This window comes from Silurus aristotelis (genome assembly GCF_946808225.1).
Source record: "Silurus aristotelis genome assembly, chromosome: 3".
NCBI lineage: Eukaryota > Metazoa > Chordata > Actinopteri > Siluriformes > Siluridae > Silurus > Silurus aristotelis.
In genome coordinates this window covers 30043702-30065877 of record NC_139576.1, presented here as the reverse complement: position 1 = coordinate 30065877, position 22176 = coordinate 30043702, and the positions used below count along the sequence as shown (strand labels likewise).

Genomic DNA, 22176 nt, shown 5'->3' with positions numbered 1-22176 from the left:
CATCCTCAGAAACCTCCAATTTACATACAGGCTTTTTAGAGTTCAAGTGGCAGCCATACTGCAACATTCACTGTTCAGAGGAGACTTTACAGTCGAATTGTAGCAACAGAATCATTACTTTAAAAGAACAACAAGCAGAAGAGACTTGCTTGCATTAAGAAACGCAAGAAATGGAAATTAGATCACTGGAAAATTGTCCTTTGGTCTTATGAGTCCAAATTTGAGATTTTTGGTTCGTTCTACCTACCATGTATTTGTTAGACATACAAAGAATGTGAATAGATGGTTTCTGAATGAACGGTTCCCACTGTGAAGCATGGAGGAGGAGGTGTGATGGTGCTTTTCTTATTACACTGTTGTTAATTTAGTCAAAAATATGGGCACACAACCAGCTTGGATACCACAGCATTCTGCAGCAACATGCCATCCCAATTGGTTTGCACTTAATGGGAAATTTATTTTCCAACATGAGACTGACTCCAAAAACCTGCAAGAGCTATCTGTTCAAGAAGAACAGTGATTGAATGCTGCATCAGATGACCTGACCTCCACAATCACCCAGTCCAAATCCAGATGAGATGGTTTAGAATGAGTTGGACCAGAGAGTGAAGGAATAACAGCCAACAAGTACAGTATACAACACCTCTGGAAACCTCTCAGGATTGTTGGGAAAAACCATTCCAGGTGACTGCCTCATGATGCTGACTAAGAGAATACCAAGAGTGTCCAAAGCTGCCATCGAAGCAAAAGGTTTGAAGAATTGAAAAATATGAAACACATTATAGGTTTACTGTACTTTTTGGAAAAAATCCTATAAAATACAATATTAAATTGAATATGACATTCATTAGTTTAATGCACTTTCGTGAAGTAAAAAATTGTCATGCCTACAACAGGACATGATTAGACAATTAGATAATGTATTTATGTTTTAATGTTTTATTAATTTCCACAATCAAGCAAGCATATCTTTAATGGCACATTCCATACAAAACATTTTTATTTTGGCTGTTATTTAGAGAAAAAAATGCATCATTTGTCTTAAGAACATTTTTCTTCTTTAAAGCGCCGAAGTAGGGGACTGCCTCAACTGTGTGTTGAGCCGCTCCAGCGTGTTCATAAACTCGTTCTCCTCAGAGGATGAGGATCTGGTAAAGGCCAGAGGCAGGTGTGTGGCCACTGGGGTTCTGTCTGCAATGACATGTTGCACACAGAATAAATTTCCTTTTTCACTTATGAAAGGATTATCTGAGAGCAGAATGCTTTTTTCCCACCATCTAACACCCTGAGACTGATTTTAAATAGTGACACTTTATTAGATTTTTTCTGTAAATTGTGCATTTTGAAAGACGACCCTGCGACAATCTAAAATTCGACAATCAAAATAGGTTAATCAAGTTTAAATAAAAAACTCTGACAAATAAATAAAAAAAAAGGCTTAGGCTTGTAAGTTAGATTTGTTTGTTCTTTTTTTTCTTAACACCATGCCAGCTTCTATGGCAAAAGCCAGGTTTAGTTATAAAAATCTAAAACTAAATAATATGTTTAAGATTCATTAAACAAAAAAAAAAACCTTTAGGACTAAATTTGGATTAACTAGAATAAAAAACTTTTCAAAAGTATCAACAGAATAAAATAGGGTTCTCAAAAGGGTATAAGCAGAGGTGGAAAATAACAAATTACATTTAATGTTTGCATTTCTTTCTGGAGCTGCTGTTGTGTGAAATTTATTATTCACTCTTGTTATAATAATCCAGACAGTGTTTTAGTTGTCTGTGTGTAACAGACCGTACAATGGTGTCAGCTGCTTTACTGTATACTGTACGCAAAATTTCAGTTAATTTAACTGTTTAAATTTAGTTCTTGATTTTCTCTTGCTAAATACACAATAATTGTTACGATTATTGATAATGATTGTTGTTACAAGTAGCAAAACTTACAGATAATTGGGATATCAAGCCTTGGGGCCCAAAGTACCAATTTGCCAGGGGGCCTAGAAACCTTAGTGGTGCCCATGGATGCCAGTGATGCAGACCCAGCTTAAAGCGAAATCTCATTGAATATTCAGTTATCTCCTAGTATTCCCAGAGCATGCTTTAACCGGCTGAAAGATTGGATTGAGCCATTTCAACCTCCAGTCTAGGTGAAGTAGGAGCCAAAGTACCATTTTGCAATAATAGAAAAAGTGCAGCAACCCACATTTCTCAGGGACCAGGATCTCTTCCTCCACTCACACAGGTCTCAACTCACGACAAACGAGTTGTCCGTTTTCTTGTTTTTTATAGAAATTTTGGAATACCAAAGATCTATTATATCTGGGTTCCTACAGAGTGATGAAAAAATGGTTTCTACCAAGGGATACAGGAATGTACTTGAATATTAATGTAGCCCAAGCAAGGGAGGCCTAAGGGTTGGTATCTCTTGACCAAGGAGAATACCCTAGCACTACAGGGGGAACCATCATAAAGTTGGGTTCTATGCTGTACCCGGGCAACTTAGAAATCTCTGAGGTAACTGAATGCTTATTCAGGCAATAGGATATATAACTGAACTTATATAGAAATTAAAGTTGAACATTAAGTTGTTGTAGATTAGATACAATTTAAAGGTTTTTTTGCAAGAATATTTACTGAGTCAAATATTTAGGTTATTAAGTAAATAAACAAATGCAACCTTTGGCTGTGCCTATTTCCATCCGCGGTCATAGAGGAGCAGTAGGTTAAATCATATTACAGTAATCGCCCTGCTTTACCACAGTTCGAATCTCATGCCCCCTGGCCCCCTGGCTAATTTGTTTCGCTGATTTTCCCGGTCTCTCACAGATAGCCCGATAGACCAAAAAACATTTAGTGAATGGTTTTTATGAAGTTTTGTGTTGAAATAATAAAATGTATTAATAAAAACACTACTATTAATAAAATGAAGTAAAATGTTAATATAGTACAGAAAGTAAAGAATACGGTGACGTGTCTTTAATTCAGCCACTTTTTTTACATCATAGGACACTTTAACCAATAAACAAGCAGAGAAACTATTCATAGGCTACTTCAGAACCGTATACTGTACAGTACATGTGCTTACTATAAATGTGACTATGTACTGTATTTCTACCAATTTACACAAAATGTATCTCGCTATATTCTTGCAAATGTTTTCTGTCTGTGTTTGAAGTGTGTTGGATGATGATTTACTGCTTAAACAATAACATAAAAAGCTTTTTCAAGGGTGGCGTCCATTTATCGCATTTTTTTGTTTATCGGGGGCGGTTTTGGAACGTAACCACCACGATAAATGGGGGATTACTGTATTTTATATTTAAGTATTTTATATTTATAAGTCCTATAGGGGTAAATTGTACCGTTCAGCCTAGTTTTGTTGACAGAGGGTAAAAGAATGATTCAGTTGAGATCCTGATTTGAGTTCAGTGGGATTGAAGTGTATGTGATACAACTGTGCAGAATTTACAGCAGGAGTGTCCAATCTTTTCCACAAAGGGCCGATGTGGGTGCAGGTTTTCCACACCAAATTCTACCTGTTTAAATCACAATTTTCCTTTTCACTGAATCAGGTGTGGTCCTTAATTGGTTGGAATGAAAACCTGTACCCACCCTAGCCCTTTGTAGAAAAGATTGGACACTCCTGCTTTACAGACTCATACAGAGACCTGAGTTAAGTTACAGTAAATATTGGTCAGTGATTAGTTTTTTTTTTTTTTACTTATTTTAAACTTAAATAAGTAATTTTTTTTTTCATCATTTTAAATAAATTAAATAATAATAGGTTTAAAAACTGATCTGTTTTGAATAATGCATTTTCCAAACCCAAATAAAAAAAAACTTGGAGGAACTTACCTTGGAAGAAGAGACCACTGGGATGCTTTACAGCTGCGTCAGCCAGTGCTAACCATACCACAGTGTCAGCTCCTTGTGCTTCTGTGCGTAATTTATCCTTCATTTTGGCATAGAAATCTGGCATGGAGGACCGCACCGCTATACATACAAAAGAATCCAGTTAGTGTTTGTCTGCTGCCATCATCTTAATGTTATTGTCTTATTACACACGTATAGATTTTATATTCATATATATTTTATTAAAATGTTTCATTATCATGCAATTTGTGATGTCCTGTAATGTTAATTTGTTTTAGCTTACACACACAAACATACCTGGTGTATCGGCCCAACCTGGGTGCATAGATGAGAAGTGAATCTCTTTGTGCTGACGTGCCCAAACTTCTGTCATTATCACCTGCTGTCTCTGGTTACAGTAAATATGTTGTACAATACATAACAACATCAAAAAAAAATTTAAGTTATTGTGTTAAAACTATTTCTAGGTCATAGGAGAACAGTGGGTACAAATCATATACATTTATATTTAACCATACAGAGTTACCAGCACTGTATAATTTTCAACTTGGTTTTGCTGTCATGGTGTAAAAGAATGGTTTTGTATAGACCCTGAGTTAACCTATGTGGTATAATAAATACAATAAACAACATGAGACCAAAGACAAGTCTTCATTACCAGTATCACCCAGATGAGGATGGGCTCCCTTTTGTATCTGGTTCTGGAGTTTTTCCTCGCCACTGTGATTACTGGTCAGGGGCTACCTGTATATATCTTCTTTTTTCAAGTGCTCCCATTAGGGGTTGCCACAGTGGATAATTTGTCTCCATACCACCCTGTCCTATAAATCTGTCTCTTTTAAACCAACTACCTGCATGTCTTCCCTCACCATGTCCATAAACCTCCTCCTTGGCCTTCCTCTTTTCTTCCTCCCTGCTGGCTCAATCCTCAGCATTCTCCCACCGATATACCCCATATACCCTCTGCACATGTCCAAACAATCTCAATCCTGCCTCCCTCACCTTGTCTCCAAAAAACCCTACATGTGCTGTAAATAAATCTAATAAACTAATAAACTAATTTCTAATCCTGTCCATTCTCATCACTCCCAATGACAGATGTGAACTATGTTCTTCACGTAAAAAGGATTGCATTGCGTTCAGTGAAAGCTCTGTACCGAAGAATTTCAGTACAAATACATGTCCTTTTACAGCCCTAATCTCTCTTTCTCTCATAGATAGATAGATAGATAGATAGATAGATAGATAGATAGATAGATAGATAGTAAGTATACTTGTTTTATATAATTGTTAAAAGTCAATGATAAATGTGTGTGCACCTTGTTCTGGGCATAAGCCATAGTTCCATCAAAAGTTCCTTTTTCAAACTGCAGATCATCAAGGTTGAGTTTCTGGACCAACATTCCTCCTGATGATACAGTGATCTAATAAAGAGTGCCATGTTAAGGAATATAAAGGGACTCAAAAATAACTTTCTAGTACATCCTGTACTTGAAAAAGCATAATTATGGAATCTATTTGATTCGCTGTTTTTTTTTTCTTTTCTTCAAAGACGTGTTTGGCACATATAATTTGTTATTTCATTTTATTTTGGCTACTTTCCTCTAACTTCCACTTATCATTTTTTTCCCCCATCATAAACTACTAGCCAGAGAGGGAAAAGGCAACATGGTTAGTGTTGCTGTGAATGAATGATTGTATGTATTCCAAATGCCATAAATGTACCCTTCCCTCCCTGAGAGCTCAGCCAGTATTGCTTTCTTGGGCTCCTGACTATGAATGGCTGTAGTACTATCAGGATTAAAACTTGTGATTGGATTTGCAATGCTAAAGATTTTTTTTTGTGTGTAAATTAACATCAACACACTAATCACATGTTAAATAAAGATTCCTTTTTTGAAGCAAGCTATGCAATTATAACCTGGGTATTTAACTTTCATTTAGACAGAGAAACATTTACATTTTATTTGTATTGTTTTTAATTTTAAATTGTAATGTTAAGTCTGGACCACCGTTTTGTTAAGACTTTTCTTAAATGTGTTAATGTATATGCGCAAACTACACACACACACACACACACACACACACACACACACCGTATTTCACAAAAGTGTGTACACCCCTCACATTTCAGCAACCATTTTAGTATATCTTATAAAGGGACAATACTATAGAAATTAAATTAGGATATATTTTAGGGTAGTCAATGTCCAGCATGTATATCAGTATAGATTTACTGTCCTCTGAAAATAACTGAACATACACCATTATTTTTTAAATAACTAGCAACAAAAGTGAGTACACCCTAAGTGATAACAGCTATATGTTGTTTAGTCATGCAAAGCCACATGTCCTATACATCATGTACATGTTTTTGTCTGCTTGACACAACCATACAAATGTGTGCATCTTGTATTAAAACAGTTAAAATGTGGTGCTTTGAGTACAATTCTCTCATACTGACCACTGGATGTTCAACGGGGGAACTCATGGCAAAGACTCTCTGAGGATTTGAGAATTAGAATTGTTGCTCTTCACAAAAATGGCCTAAGCTATATGAAGATCAGTAACGCCCTGAAACTTAGTTGTGCGTCAGGTGCAGAAGACAAAAAATTAAAAAAAATTAAAAAAAAGACGACGCATGAGTGCTGCCAGCAATGCTCTAGAGGTTGCAGAAGCAGAAGGTCCTCTTGTCAGTGCTCAGACCATTCAGAAACTGGGCCAAATGGCAGCTTACCAACATACCTACAACCCCAAACACACCGCTAAGATGACAACTGCCTTGCTGAGGAAGCTGAAGGTGAAGGAGTGGCCAAGAATGTCTTCAGAACCCTGTTGAGCACCTGTGGGTAAATCTGTACTACTATACAAGTTTAATTTCTATAGTATTGTCCCTTGAGAGGATATACCAAAATGGTAATCGTGAAACTATACTCAACATAGAGTATGAGGACAAAATCTTCTTTTAAGTGTTTACGTAATTATAGTGTTTTAAATTACATAAATCATCAGGACACCAAACAGATCTTTTGCTATGTTTCCACACGGACGGTTTTAATTGCGGAATGTATGCATCATAGCGTATTTCGGTGCTTGATTTGAGACAAACAAATGTTAAGTGATGAAAAAATAATTTTTTAGTGAAGTTTATTTATTTATTTATTTTTTCTTTCTATATCTGAGTAAAGAAAAGACATTGTGAATAAATCTGTGTTGCATTAAAGGTTTTAATATTCCCTCTTTTACATTTTATTTATATTTCTATAGAAATGGTCACAGAAATGCGCTCTGCACGTTAATAAAATTAGTCTCTTTAAAATCTTCTTGCATAAGACACACACACTATCTATATATATATATATATATATATATATATATATATATATATATATATATATATATAAATTACACACATGCACACACACACTTACACACAAATATCTTATTCATAAAAAGATATCACATACTATATATTTTATAATACGTTGTAAATAAATCCAATTTAATAATAGTTACTCTACATTTTATAAGTATATATTATCTGAGGTTAATAGAGCATGCAAAATGTGTTAAACAGTTAGTAAGGTTTTTACCCAAAGCATGGAAAACTAATAACATTTGAATGGTCATTAAATTAAAGTTAAATTAAATGTAAATCACAATTAATGAAAGTCAACTTATATAACTAACACAGCAATTAAAATGTTTACATTCTTTAAAATTCATACTTGAGAATTCAGGTCTAGAAATCAATTTTAATTTGTAATTTAAAGGTAAAAAATTTCTGAAAGACACTTACCACTCTTGGGTCCTGGGACTTTTTCAGCACAGGAATTAGTGCTGTGGTCAGGATGAATGTTCCTGTGGCAAGAACATATATTTTTATAAAACAAATCTACATAGAATTACATTACATTTTATAATGTAATATAATGGGATTTGATGTGCCTCATGACAAGCTTCTCAAAGCACTTCATAACGATGCTTTTGAGTGCAAAGTGACGATAGTCATTCAGGCAGGAGACTGTAGACTACTTTGGCACGTGCAAACAACAGCGCTGCTCAGGGAGACGTTGAATATGTTAATGAAGACATCTGCTAGCTGTTCTGCACATTCCCTAAACAATCTGCTTTGAGTACAATTCTCTCATACTGACCACTGGATGTTCAAAATGTCACCTCATAGCAAAGACTCTTTGAGGATTTGAGAATTAGAATTGTTGCTCTCCACAAAAATGGCCTAGGCTATTAGATCATCAGTAACACCCTGAAATTCAGCATGAGTGCTGCCAGCATTGCTCTAGAGGTTGCAGAAATGGAAGGTCTATTCAGAAACTGGGCCAAATGGCAGCTTTCCAACATACTTAGAACCACTATACAATAAGCTCAAACCAAGCCTAGTGCAAAGATACCATATAGAGAACCCACTAATCTAACCAAACCCTTACCCAGTTAAAAAAAATATGCTTAATGAAGAAGACCACATACTTTATCTAACTAACACGCAATTCAGTGCAGTAACTGTTTACACACTGTTTTATTGGCATGTTGCTCTTTCAATTGTTTCAGTAATTGATTTCTTCAAAAGGGGGACACTAAAAACACCCAAACTGCACATTCAAATAAATACATGAATGCTGTATTATTTTACACCAATACTGCTAACTTTGTTTATAGTATAATGAGTATGATGATTGTGTAAATTAAAATTAAAAGTAGCATCTTATCACCAGGTCAACAAGTAGGAGATTTTAGTGTTGTGTATATTTCTACTATAGACACAATAATATTTATAATAAAATGTCGGAACTACAATGAAATAATAATAATTTATATTATTTTAATTAATATTAATACACTTTACCAAGTGTGTTGGTGGCAAAGTTTTTCTCAAGGCCATTCTCAGTCAACTCACGCTGATTCACCATACACCCAGCATTGTTGATCTGTACACAAATGATAAACGAGATCATCTATACATTCTCATTTATAAACCACCTATAATATAATAGAGAATCTTTATATAATTACAACATTTTAAACGCACATTCACTCCAAATCATAAGAAAGGTTTACTTTTAGTTCAGCTTGTCTCATTTGTTCTTCAGTGAAACCAAGTGAAATGTTATTTACAACAATCTATAGTGGTTTGCTTGTATATAGACACTCAACACACTCACCAGCACATGTACGCTATGGTTCTGAGTGAAGTTGTTCACAAATTCCCATAATCCTCTCGGACTCAACATGTCCACAATGTGCACATGCACATTCTGAAAGAATCAGTACAAACAGTTAATTTTTTTTATATTTTAGAATAAAATTTTTCATGATGCTAAATGTTCTAATGGACCTTTTGATATGACAAAAAAAAAAGAAGCAATGCAATAATAGTCTCAATAGCTAAAGGTCTCTTTTCACCTCGTTTTTGCTCTGCTCCACAATTTGCTTTTTCGCCTCGTCTGCACGCTCTTTATTTCGACAGACCATGTGCACTGTGCCACCTGAGAGAGAATAACAACACAGGGAATTACACTGCACTTTATATATCTAGAGCCATTATATCCTGTGACACACTGCAAAAAATACAATCTTGCACGTTCGTTTGCCATCTTTGTTCATCAGTACGATTATCATGGTGTCACTGCTCCACCAGGATCAGATGCTTACTGCAACAGAAGCTCTGCTTAATCAACCAGAAGGTTCATAATAACATAACATCTCAGCATCCAAAAAACATCAAACCCTGAGATACAAAAGCAGAGGACAACATCAGATTTTTCTCTGGTCAGCCAAGAATTAAAATTTGAAGTCCTCATTGGGACAAATTCACACAAACTGGACTGCATTCTGACATGCTTTTTTGCTCAGAAGTCACTTGATTACTGGAATTGCTATATCAAACTAGCCGCTTCACTGTACTCTGATTTTGCTCATTAACAAGATGTTTCAACCTGAGGACCCTCTGCAATATGATTTTTGCACCAATCTGAGTAAACAAAAATGCATTACAGTGCATTAAATATATGTTTTGTGTGCTTCCGGTTGTTTGAAGGAGTATAAAGAAGTGCTGTGGCCGTCAGTAAATGCAAAAACAGCTGTGAAGTGCATGGACCTGGTCATTTACAGGTGAATGGCATTACTAAACATTATTTTTTTACAGTGTTTCTCTAACCTTTGTAAGTCGGGCTAACATTTTAGCTCGATTTGTTTAATGCAAAGCAGAAATTAAAAAGGTTCAGTGAAAGACTGATGAATTAGCTCCAATGAACAAGACGTTTATAGAAAAAACATTTAGTAGATTTTTACTGTAGATTTTTTTTTCTATTATTTTTCTTTTTCTTATTTAATTATTATTTTTATTAGCTGGATCAGTTAAATTAATTGAACCGATGGATTTTTTTTATTAAATGGGTCGCCAGCTATAAAATAGTCAAATGATAACCTACTGTGCTCAGAGGGTACAAAAGGTCAGTTTTACCTCGTTTAGCTATTTCCAGAGCAGTCGCTTTTCCAATCCCGCTGTTGGCACCCGTGATAACAAAAGACCTACTGCTTACATCCAGGTCCAGATCAGAATCTATGAAATGTTTTGCTGCTGCTTCATAACCACTCCTGGTAGGAAAAAAAAAATACATGACTTGTAACATTAAACGTTGTTTCCACCCACAACTGCAGTATTCTCTGGTAGATAAGTAAAATACGTAAGGTTAAAATGAACGGTCTCATACTGTTTGATATTTCTAATACAGTTCTCTCCATCCCCTTTAATTCTTCTTTTCACTATACACATCATTATATGTCCTGTGTCCTATGCAGTGTTTACATTTGGAATAAATTTTACTAATGAGAACACTGGAAAGGGTTTATACATAAATAAACCCTTTCCAGTGTTCTCATTTAAAAGCCTTGGTTTTAATTTTATTTGTTTTAATATTTACATACCAGATTTTAATAAGAAAATTGGCACAACTGTCAGAAGTTGGATTCAAACCATGCATCCATTTAGAAACCAGAAAATAAAACTTTAATTAGCAAATACACTTTCAGACTGGCTAAACAGATATTATACAATTTCATTATTTTGCACATTATTATCCAAAGCAAGCAAAACAGTGTACAGTCTAAAGAGGGGTGAAAAAAATAAGGGATGACAGATAGGCAATGCCCTTTTCCATCCGTTATTGTGCATTTTTAAAGCAGTTTGCTTCTACGTTTATTTTGTCCACCTCCTTACAAATAAACACCCATCCTTGATGAACTAAGTGACAAAACCCATCTGTCACAAGTGGGATTTGAATCCATGCCTCAATTTAGAGACCAGAATCCTACTTCATAAGGGGAAGGTCTGAACAATCTGAACAACAGAGTCTGGAGCCTCAATTCCACAATTCCTGACTATTTGCCATCTGTTAAAGCCTGTTTGTTTACACAACTTACAGGGCAAGTTGTGATCCTATTGCCCTCCTACTGGCAAATACATTTTCAGGCTGGCTGAACAGATATTATATAATTTAATTATTTATTGCAAATAGCAAAAGTTTATTTATGCAAACTTTTATCCAGAGCAAGCGAGGCAGAGTACAATCCAAACATGACAGACTTCTTAGTGGTGTTCCAATATTTTTGAAAAACCCCAAAAGAAGCACTTGACGTGAGTGAGATTTGATCCACGCATCTACGGTTTTAGACCAAGGAAGGTAAGTCTGGATTCTTGGATAGCTCAGCTTATCTGATACAATGTCCTTTTTGTATCTGTTACAATGTATTTTCAAAGCATTGTTTGATATAGATAGATAGATAGATAGATAGATAGATAGATAGATAGATAGATAGATAGATAGATAGATAGATAGATAGATAGATAGATAGATAGATCAAAATCTCGTACATCGGGGTTCCACTGTACATACTTTTTGTCCACTCTGCCTTCCCCTCGTAGTATTATTGTTATTATTATTATTATTATTATTATTATTATTAATAATAGTAGTAGTAGTAGTAGCATTAATGTTCAGGCCAAGCCAAGCTCTCTAAGCGGTTCATTACAGGTGGTGGTTGCTATATAGGTTTAGGCAGTGGAGTTCGGATATGAAGTCAGTTTACATCCCAGTCACACCAAGCTGCCACCCATGGGCCCCTGAGCAAGGCCCTTAACTCCATAGCTGTCATATAAATAAGATAAATGTAGGTTACTGTGGATAAGGAAATCCGCCGAATGCCGTCAGTGTCATGGCAGAAATAATTAAAAAACACACAAACATACTTGTTATTTGTAAAATTAATAACACTATATTTTATTTTATACGTATTAAATCAAAGTTTGGTCATGTTACAATCCGGCCAGCTACCCGGAATGATGTAATAAATATAATATAAAGATCTAGCTTTAACTTCAATAACTGCTTCCAGTCACACTGGATCTGATGTTTGCACAGATACAATGCTGAGATAATAATCGCTTACCTTGTGTATTCTCGCAGCCCTTTTACAAACCAAATCGCGTTTCTGTAATAAGACATTGTGGCACCTTCTGTGTCGCAAACACACTGCTTGATGTAAAAGGTCGTGTTTACTGTTTCATAAGCAGGACCATTAACACACAGCACGTGTCAACACTAAATACGAACAAGCGACGACTTCAGGAGTGCATGACTTTAACATGAACTGAAATGCAAAAACTTCCGGAAATGTCACTGGCCAGGACTGTTCGGACTGTTGTGTCGACTCAGGTTGTGTCGACTCAGGTTGTGTCGACTCAGGTTGTGTCGACTCAGGTTGTGTCGACTCAGGTTGTGTCGACTCAGGTTGTGTCGACTCAGGTTGTGTCGACTCAGGTTGTGTCGACTCAGGTTGTGTCGACTCAGGTTGTGTCGACTCAGGTTGTGTCGACTCAGGTTGTGTCGACTCAGGTGTTTGTTATGTGGCGAATAAGCCACGTGACTTATTTATTTCCCCCATTTTTTACACTACAGATGAGCGAAACAGAATTCATCAGGATTATATAACCCGATTCATTATAGGATTCGGCGAGTGCCCTCTAGTGGAATTCCATTTGAATCGAATCTATGGAGTCGGTTCCAGAGCTGCAGAATCGACTCTGCTGGTAATGCTGCAGATGCATAACTGTTAAATATTCAGGAATTACATTTTGTAAGCAATGTGTACTCATACACACTGCACAAACTATTAAACACAAATATACAATTTTTGCCTGATTCTGAAATCCCTGCTTTATTATTGCTAACTGTGGGAATGCAGAGGTTAAACTTAACCCTAGTTTAAATTAATTAATATGGCATATTTTGTTATATTTTGTATGTTTAATATATAAATATTGCATGCTATTGTGTGCTTTGGGAGAATTTAAGAATTTCCTAAACATCTTACAAATTCAGGGATATCATATTTTGTTTTTATTGGGTCCTAATATAACTAAACACACCTATACATATTTATTAACAGATATTCTAATAAAACAAATAAATAAATAAAACACTGTTAATGTCTTCAGGTTAAAGTATATTAAATATAAATTATATTATATAAACTAAAGTATATTAAATATACATTACAATGTTTATGGTTACTGGAATAAAACAGTACCCTATTTACAGTATCTCACAAAAGTGTGTACACCCCTCACATTTCAGCAACCATTTTAGTATATCTTATAAAGGGCCAGTACTATAGAAATGAAACTTATATATATTTTAGAGTAGTCAATGTGTAGCTTGTATATCAGTACAGATTTACTGTCTTTTTAAATTAATTTAACATTTAGCCATTATTGTTGAAATAACTGGCAACAAAAGTGAGTACACCCTAAATGTGATAACAGCTATATGTTGTTTAGTCATGTAAAGCCACATGTCCTATTCATCATGCTCATGTTGTTGTCTGCTTAACAGAACCAAACTAATGTGTTTATTTTGAATTAGAGCAGTTAAAATGTGGTGCTTTAGAGATTGCAGAAGCAGAAGGTCTGCTTGTCAGTGCTTAGACCATAAGCCGCACACTAAAACAAGTCTGTTTGCATGGCCATCATCCAAGAAGGAAGCAACTTTTGAAGCTGGCTCACAAAAAGGCCCACAAACAGTTTGCTGAAGAGAACCTGTCCAAGAGCATGAATTACTGGAACCATGTCCTGTGGTCTGATAAGACTTAGATGAACTTGTTTGACTTAGATGGTGTCCAGCATAATACTCAATTTTGTGAAATACTGTATATATCTCTGTGTTCTAAAAAGTAAACGGCTTCCTAAAAAAAAGAAGCATTTGTCTGTATCATGGTCTGAAGTCTTCTCCAATACTAATAACATCCTAAAACTTTGCATAAATTGTCTTATAAAATACAACACAAAACTGCATTGTCAGTTTTTTTTTGCAAAGCTATCTATGTATTTCTGCACCATCCATAACTTGTTTATCAACGCACTACTGTATATTCCACCAAATTTATTCTGTATGTACAATCTTTGCACAGTATATTGTGTATTACTATACTGTACATGTAGAAAATCCTGAATCATCTTATACTGTATAACTCCCTGTACATATTGTTCCGTCAATGTCAGGATGGCCGAGCGGTCTAAGGCGCCAGACTCAAGGTTCAAACCTTCCCCTGTTTAAAAGAGGATTCTGGTCTCCCCTGGAGGTGTGGGTTCGAATCCCACTTCTGACATGTTTTTTTCATAATCCAAAAAACAATGTTAATAAGCATATTGCATTAAGGCATTTAAAAAAAAAAAAACATTATTTTGCAGAAAACACACTGATCAAAATTAGAGAACACTTTCAGATACCTTCCAGTTATTGGTGTTAATCTGGCACCTGGTGCTAATTTCCTTGATTATCTGTCAACCCCTATTTAACTGGCAGCCTACCTTCCAGTTTCACTGACTCTGCAAGATGGTGGGCCGTTCTAAAGTGACTGAAAGCCTCCGGCAGCAGGTTGTCCAGATGAAGGCCAAAGGGATGACCCTATCAGCCATAGCAAGACAAGTTGGTTGTTCCAACTCTGTGATTTCAAGAATATTGAATATTTACAACATCACAAACTCATTCAAGTCGGCCAAGATAGATAGATAGATAGATAGATAGATAGATAGATAGATAGATAGATAGATAGATAGATAGATAGATAGATAGATAGATAGATAGATAGATAGATAGATAGATAGATAGATAGATAGATAGATAAATACAACTTTATTGTCATTGCATTGTACAGGTACACAGCAACGAAATGCAGTTTGGCATCTACCAGAAGTGCAAAATGTAGCAGTCGTGCAAAAGTGCAGATAAATATATGGCATATTTACAGCAAGTGATAAGGTGATAAATATGTAAACATATGTAAAGTGAATAAATATAAAGGCAGTAACAGTGCAGAGATGTGTGGACATCAATTTAGAGTACAGGAATGGTTCTGAGGCTATGGCATTAAAGAGTAATGTGCAGAAGTGAAGGTTATAAGATTATGGCATTTAAGAATTAGCAGCTAAATAACCAGTCTACTATATATATAAATATGTAAGCATATGTACAGTGAATAAAACTAAGGCAGTAACAGTGCAGAGATGTGTGGACATCATTAAGAAGTACAGGAATGGTTCTTAAGGCTATGGCATTGAAGAGTAATTAGAAGTTAGCAAGTCAAATAAACAGTCTACTATATAAAAATAAATAAATAAATAAATGAACAAACAAACAAACAAACAAACAAACAAATAAATAAATAAATATATATATATATATATATATATATATATATATATATATATATATATATATATATATATATATATATATATATATATATATATACACACACACACACACACACACAGGTTATATACACAAAGGAATGAAATGTTGGGCAGAATGTACAGTAATGATAAAAGATACATAGATAAAAATAGTGCAGATGTAATGAGTAATAGAAGAGTATGTAATATGTACATGTATTGTACAGAGGTTATATACAGTGTTTTGTTTTGTGTTCGTTTTTGTAGTGATTTAGCGGTGTAATGTAGGGTTCAGTAGTGTGATGGTGGATGGAAAAAAAGCTGTCCCTGAACCTGCTGGTTCTGGTGCGCAAGTTCCTGTGTCTCCTTTGTGATGGATGGAGGTTAAACAGTTTAACTCAGAGAGCGGTAGAGGCTCGTTAAAATCCCCGGGGACAGATGAGATTTCTTGAGACTTCTCAAGAAGTACAGGCGCTGTTGTGCTTTTTTAACCAGGGTTATGGAGATTATGGATCTCTCCCCTGTAGGCCGATTCGTCATTGTTGTCAATCTGGCCGACCACGGTGGTGTCATCTGCATACTTGATGAAGATGTTGAAGTTATACAGAGGAGCACAATCGTGGGTGAACAGGGAGTAGAGCAGTGGGCTCAGAACACAGCCCTGCGGGATGCCAGTGTTCAGAATAAGGGTAGAGGATACCTGGTTTCCCAACCTGAGAGATTGAGGTCTGTTGGTGAGAAAGTCCAGAATCCATCTGCAAGTGGAGGTGCAGATACCCAGTTCACTTAGCTTAGTGATCAGTACAGTGGGGAGGACTGTATTAAACGCAGAGCTAAAGTCAATGAACAGCATTCTGATGTATGTGTTGCTTCTATCCAGGTGGGTGAGGGCTGAATGAAGAGCTGTGGAAACGGCATCCTCTGTTGACCTGTTCCGGCGATAGGCAAACTGGTGTTGGTCCAGTGTAGGTGGTAGGCCCGCAGTGAGGTGATTCAGGATCAGTTTCTCAAGGGGTGAGTGCAACTGGGCGAAAGTCATTCAGGCATTCAGCAGCTGAGTGCTTAGGCAATGGTATGATGGTAGTGGTCTTCAGGCATGTAGGTACCGTGGCTTGGGCCAATGACAGGTTGAAAATGTCAGTAAAAACCTGTGCCAGTTGTCCAGCGTATGCTCTGAGAACAAGTCCTGGTATGCCATCCGGGCCAGCTGCCTTTCGTGCATCCAATCTGCTAAACACTGAATAGACGTCCGTTGTTGAGAGTGAAAGTGGGCTGTAAGCAGTAGAAGAGTCCGTGGTTGTTGTGAAATGTCTTGTGCATTGGTCAAACAAGCAAAAAAGTGATTGAGCTCATCCGGTTGAAAGGCACTGCTGGTTGGTTGAGCTGTGCGTTAGTAGTCTGTGATGGTCTGGATGCCTTTCCACATGCGTCTGGGGTCAGAGTTGTGGAAGTGCTCTTCTATGTGGAGTTTAAATGTGAGTTTTGCTTTCCTGATGCCTCTTTTCAGGTTGGCCCTGGCTCTGTTGTAGTCCTCTGCACTGCCAGATTTAAAGGCAGCATCTCTTGCTTTCAACAGGAGACGGACTTCAGAGTTCATCCACGGCTTCTGATTAGGAAAGCATTTCACGTGTTTGACTGTAGTGACATTGGCAATGCATGTGTTAATATGGTCCAAAACAGATGATGTGTAAATGTTCATGTTCGTGTGAGAGTCCAGTGTGGCCTGTGAGGCAAACATGTTCCAGTCAGTATCCTGAAACTGTTGCTGTAGAGAACAAATGGCCCCCTCTGGCCATACCTTTACTGGTCGAAGGCTGGTCGTCCACGGAAGACAAATACAAGAGAGGACAGAATACTGCGGAGGATCTCAATGGGCAATCGTTTCCACACTGCAGCTGGAATTGCTCACCAGTTCAGCGCTGAACAGGGTAAGGATCTGTCTCGTCATACAGTTTCTTGATGTTTAAGAGCATTTGGACTAAAAGCCCACTCTGCAGTGACCAAACCTCTCATTAGCAGAAAGAATCAAAAGGCTAGACTAAGCATGTTGTGTGGACAGAGGAGAACTGTTCACTTCAGTTCACTTCAGTGATGAAAGCAAGTTTAATTTATTTGGGTCCGATGGGAAACATTATGTTCGGTGACAAACTGGAGAAAGACTGAACCCAAAGTGTGAAAAGAAGTCAGTGAAAAGTGGAGGAGGAAGTGTCATGGTTTGGGGCATGTTTTCTGCAGCAGGAGTTGGGCCTCTTATACAGCTACATGGCAGAGAGAATGCAAATGTTTATCAAAACCTTCTTCAACAACATATGGTTCCTTCCCTGCATTCATCACCCAATCAGCCTGCAGTGTTCATGCAGGACAACGCTCCATGTCACACAGCAAAACGGGTAAAACAGTTACTTGAAACTAAAAACATTGAAATAATGACATTGCCTGCCCAGAGTCCTGATCTCAACCCAATAGAGCACCCCTGGAAAATCCTTGGTGACAAAGTTATGGCCAAGAAACCCACTACAGTCACCGAACTGTGGAGGAGACTGGAAGAAGAGTAGACCAAAATCACACCAGAGCAGTGTGAGAGACTAGTGCTGTCCTGTGGCCGCAGATGTGCTAAAGTCATTTAGAGCAGAGGTCTGTACACTTCCTACTAATTGCTGACTGTTGTAACCTTCAGAAAATTTTGTTGCAATCTTTTTCCATGCTACAGTCATTGTTGTTCTCTAATTTTGATCAGTGTGTTTTCTGCAAAATAATGTTTTTTTTTTTTTTTTTTTAATGCCTTAGGTAATTTGTGGAAAGGGTGTTCTGGTAGCATGGTATAGACAGGACAAAAACACCTTCAACTGTTGAGCAGTGAGGATGACATTATTTCAGAATTGTTCAATTGTTTATAAATTGTTCTCTAATTTTGATCACCAGTGTATATATATATAGAGAGAGAGAGATAGAGAGAGAGGTAATGCAATATGCTTATGAACATTGTTTTTTTTGTATTATGAAAAGATCATGTCAGAAGTGGGATTCGAACCCACGCCTCCAGGGGAGACCAGAATCCTCTGTTAACCAGGGGAAGGTTTGAACCTTGAGTCTGGCGCCTTAGACCGCTCGGCCATCCTGACACTGAAAAAAATGAACACGTAAAGAACGTAGGATGGAACACGACTTGTGAAAGTATTTTTTTTAAACACCGGACTAAATTACACTGCATAAAATGCACTTTTTGCTTTAAATGACAAAATCAAGGAATAAGAAATTCTCATTTAATTTGAAATAGGAAGTCCCCGAGTTACTTTCGCCAGCGGTCGACAGATTTTACTTGTCTCCTTGTTAAAGCGCGTATTTTTTCCCCACTGTATTTTGTGCATTTGTAAACAAGTTTGAACTGATAAAAAATATGCAGTTTAGATTTATTTAATTCTTTCGATATTATACTCGTCCAGAAAGAGTAAGAAAAGTCATAAACTTTAATGTTTATAGACGTTGCTGATTTTTAATGCGTTCTTTTTAATAGCCACAGTTCACTGCTAACACGGTTTACAAGCAAATCTTGAATTTAAATTTTACGTTTAGCATAAAAAAAACCCTGAAAACATAGCAGTTGAATTGACCTTATCTGTATAACTCCCTGTATGCACTTATTTGTCAGTGTCAGGATGGCCGAGCGGTCTAAGGCGCCAGACTCAAGGTTCAAACCTTCCCCTGGTTAACAGAGGATTCTGGTCTCCCCTGGAGGCGTGGGTTCGAATCCCACTTCTGACATGATCTTTTCTTAATACAAATAACAATGTTCGTTAGTTTTTTACGTAAATATATAAAGAAATAATAAATAATATAAATTAGAAGCGAATACGACAGTATATTTGAAAGTAATTTTAAAATGGGTTTTTTTTGTAGTTTTTTTTAATCTCTGGACCAAATTTAGATGGGGACAGAGTTAAAAAGAAGAAAATGTAAAAATTTTAAAATACTTTCACAAGTCGTTACTCAATGACTTACTTCACTTCTACTTAGGTGAAGTACAGATATAAATGTTTTAAAATACTCTGGTAAAAGTACTGACCACTTTTATTACTTAATTTAAAGTAAAGAAGTAACTGAGCAACTCATAAAATAGCTAAACATTTGAGATTATTATAGATCCAACACCAGCTTCTCCATGCCAGAGCCTTTAAACAGTCAAAGAGGTCCAATGTCCAAACTTCACACGAAGTGGAATCCAAATGGCGATTGTACGTCTATAGATGGTTCGGGATGTTTGCGGGGTCAGCAGCTACTCCTTCAAATGTCCAAAATCATTATGACGTGGGATGGGAATGGAGCTGGCGCAACCTCAGGATGCCCCAGGATGGGCAGAGAAAGAGAAGCAGTGGAGAGGAATTAGCATAGCAGCTGTTTATGATATTAACAAGCACAAGTTGATAATGTGCATGTGATCAGATGTACTGGTGCACAAGTTTATGATATGTGATATGTGTTAAGAGTAGGCCTTGCTAAAAAGAAAAGTTTTTATTCTGCACTTAAACTGGGAGAGTGTGTCTAAAACCCAAACACTGTCAGGAAGACAGATAGTTTAGGAGCTAAATGTGAGATTGCTCTACCACCTTTAGTGGACTTTGCTATTCTATGAACTACTAGACGGCCATAGATTTGAGATCTCAAGGAGGGATTGTAGGGATTGTAGCGTGTTAAAAGACTGGATAGATACATGGGACCAAAACCATTGTGTTTTGTAAGTAAGTAGCAATGGTTTGTAGTCGATTTAAAACTTAACAGGTAGTCAGAGTATTGATGATAAGATTGGGGTTATATGGTCATATTTTCTTGACCTTTTGAGAACTCTGGCTGATGCATTCTGGACTCATTGTAGCTTTTTTATTAATGATGCAGGACATCCACCTAGACCAGCGGGCCCTAACATTTTTTTTGCCATGGACCGGTTTAATGCCAGACAATATTTTCACATACCGGCCTCTAAGTTGTGGTGGATAAATACAACAAAATTAAATGATACGACTGGCATAAAGACTGATATTTTCTAAATATAATAATAAACGTAAATCCACTGTGTTGTTATTTGGTAATTTTGCTCGCTTGGGGGTTTCAATTTAGCGGTAATGTATTATGTGTTAGCGGGCGGAGCAGCACCTTGAAGAAGGTAGTGGATGGAGTTAAGACATGTGACCGAGGCATCATGACATGCATTAAGAATGAGTCATAGACAGATGTGGCGGAGAGAATCCAACATTTCCAAAATAAAACATCGTTCAGAATCAGATAATTAATAAAACGGAAATAAGGTTATGTACTGTTTCTGAGCGGCCCGGTACCAATTTACACACGGACTGGTGCCCGTCCGCGCCCCGGGGGTTGGGGACCACTGACCTAGACCATTAAATCGAGGCAGAAGGCATTGAGTAATGACAATATATATAATGATGTATATATATATGTATATACATATATATATATATATATATATATACAAGAAAAATAAATCAAGGACCGTGACGTCGGAACGACGTGGGGCCGCCTTCCCGTGGGCTCACCACCTGCAGGAGGGACCGTAAGGGACCGGTGCTGAGAGGATTGGGCAGCAGTCGAAGGCGGGGGCCTTGACAGCCCGATCCCTGGACACGGAGAAGTGTCAGGGGAATCTGCTTAGACTGCTGCCCCCGCGACCCGAATTACGGATAAGCGGGAGAAGATGAAATTATATATATATATATATCTATATATATCTATATATATATATATATATATATATATATATATATATATATATATATATATATATATATATATATATATATATATATTTCAAAATGTGTTTATTATTAGTGTGCATGTTGATGTCCAGATAGATTTAAAAAAATGTAACAAGTTTGAACGGATAAAGAATATGCAGTTTAGAGTTATTAACATATTTCAGTATTGTAATAGTCCAGAAAGTGTGAGAAAAATTATAAACTACGTTTATACACTTTTCAGATTTTTATTGCGTTCTTTTGAAAAGCCACAGTTCACTGCTAACATGATTACCAGAAAGCTTAGCGTAAAAAAGCAGCTAAAAACATGTAACAAATAATTTGACCTTTAACTAAAATCTGTTCAGTTTCTTACTATAAATCTCTCTAGCCACGTCAGTGTCAGGATGGCCGAGCGGTCTAAGGCGCCAGACTCAAGGTTCAAACCTTCCCCTGGTTAACAGAGGATTCTGGTCTCCCCTGGAGGCGTGGGTTCGAATCCCACTTCTGACATGATCTTTTCTTAATACAAATAATAATGTTCGTTAGTTTATTACATAAATATATATAAGGAAATAATAAATAATATAAACTAGGATGAAACCCGGCTTGTGAAGGTATTTTAAACACCGGACAAAACTACACTGCATAAAATGCAATATTAGTTGTAAATGACAAAATCAAGGAATAAGAAGAACAGTCAGACCCGTCCTACGACTCTATATATATATATATATATATATATATATATATATATATATATATATATATATATATATATATATATATATATATATATATATATATATAT

The 22176-nt window shown here is 36.5% G+C and overlaps 1 protein-coding gene across 1 annotated transcript; it reads right to left on the bottom strand.

Moving 5' to 3' along the window:
* Positions 1 to 923: 923 nt before the first annotated feature.
* dhrs12 (dehydrogenase/reductase (SDR family) member 12) lies at positions 924 to 12511 on the bottom strand. Its single transcript, XM_083537803.1, has 10 exons — positions 12336 to 12511; positions 10351 to 10484; positions 9291 to 9373; positions 9050 to 9142; positions 8734 to 8815; positions 7669 to 7730; positions 5189 to 5293; positions 4167 to 4257; positions 3852 to 3989; positions 924 to 1191 (listed from the first exon to the last, which is right to left on the bottom strand). The coding sequence occupies exons 1-10, from the start codon at positions 12389 to 12391 to the stop codon at positions 1061 to 1063; spliced, it is 975 nt and encodes a 324-aa protein (XP_083393929.1). The 5' UTR covers positions 12392 to 12511; the 3' UTR covers positions 924 to 1060.
* Positions 12512 to 22176: the final 9665 nt, after the last annotated feature.

Coding starts and splice junctions, on each gene's coding strand:
- dhrs12 (XM_083537803.1), bottom strand. CDS start 12,391: ATGTCTTATTACAGAAACGCGATTTGGTTTGTAAAAGGGCTGCGAGAA. Junction 10,485..12,335: donor GGGCTGCGAGAATACACAAG/GTAAGCGATTAT, acceptor TTTTCCTACCAG/GAGTGGTTATGAAGCAGCAG. Junction 9,374..10,350: donor TCTGGAAATAGCTAAACGAG/GTAAAACTGACC, acceptor ATTCTCTCTCAG/GTGGCACAGTGCACATGGTC.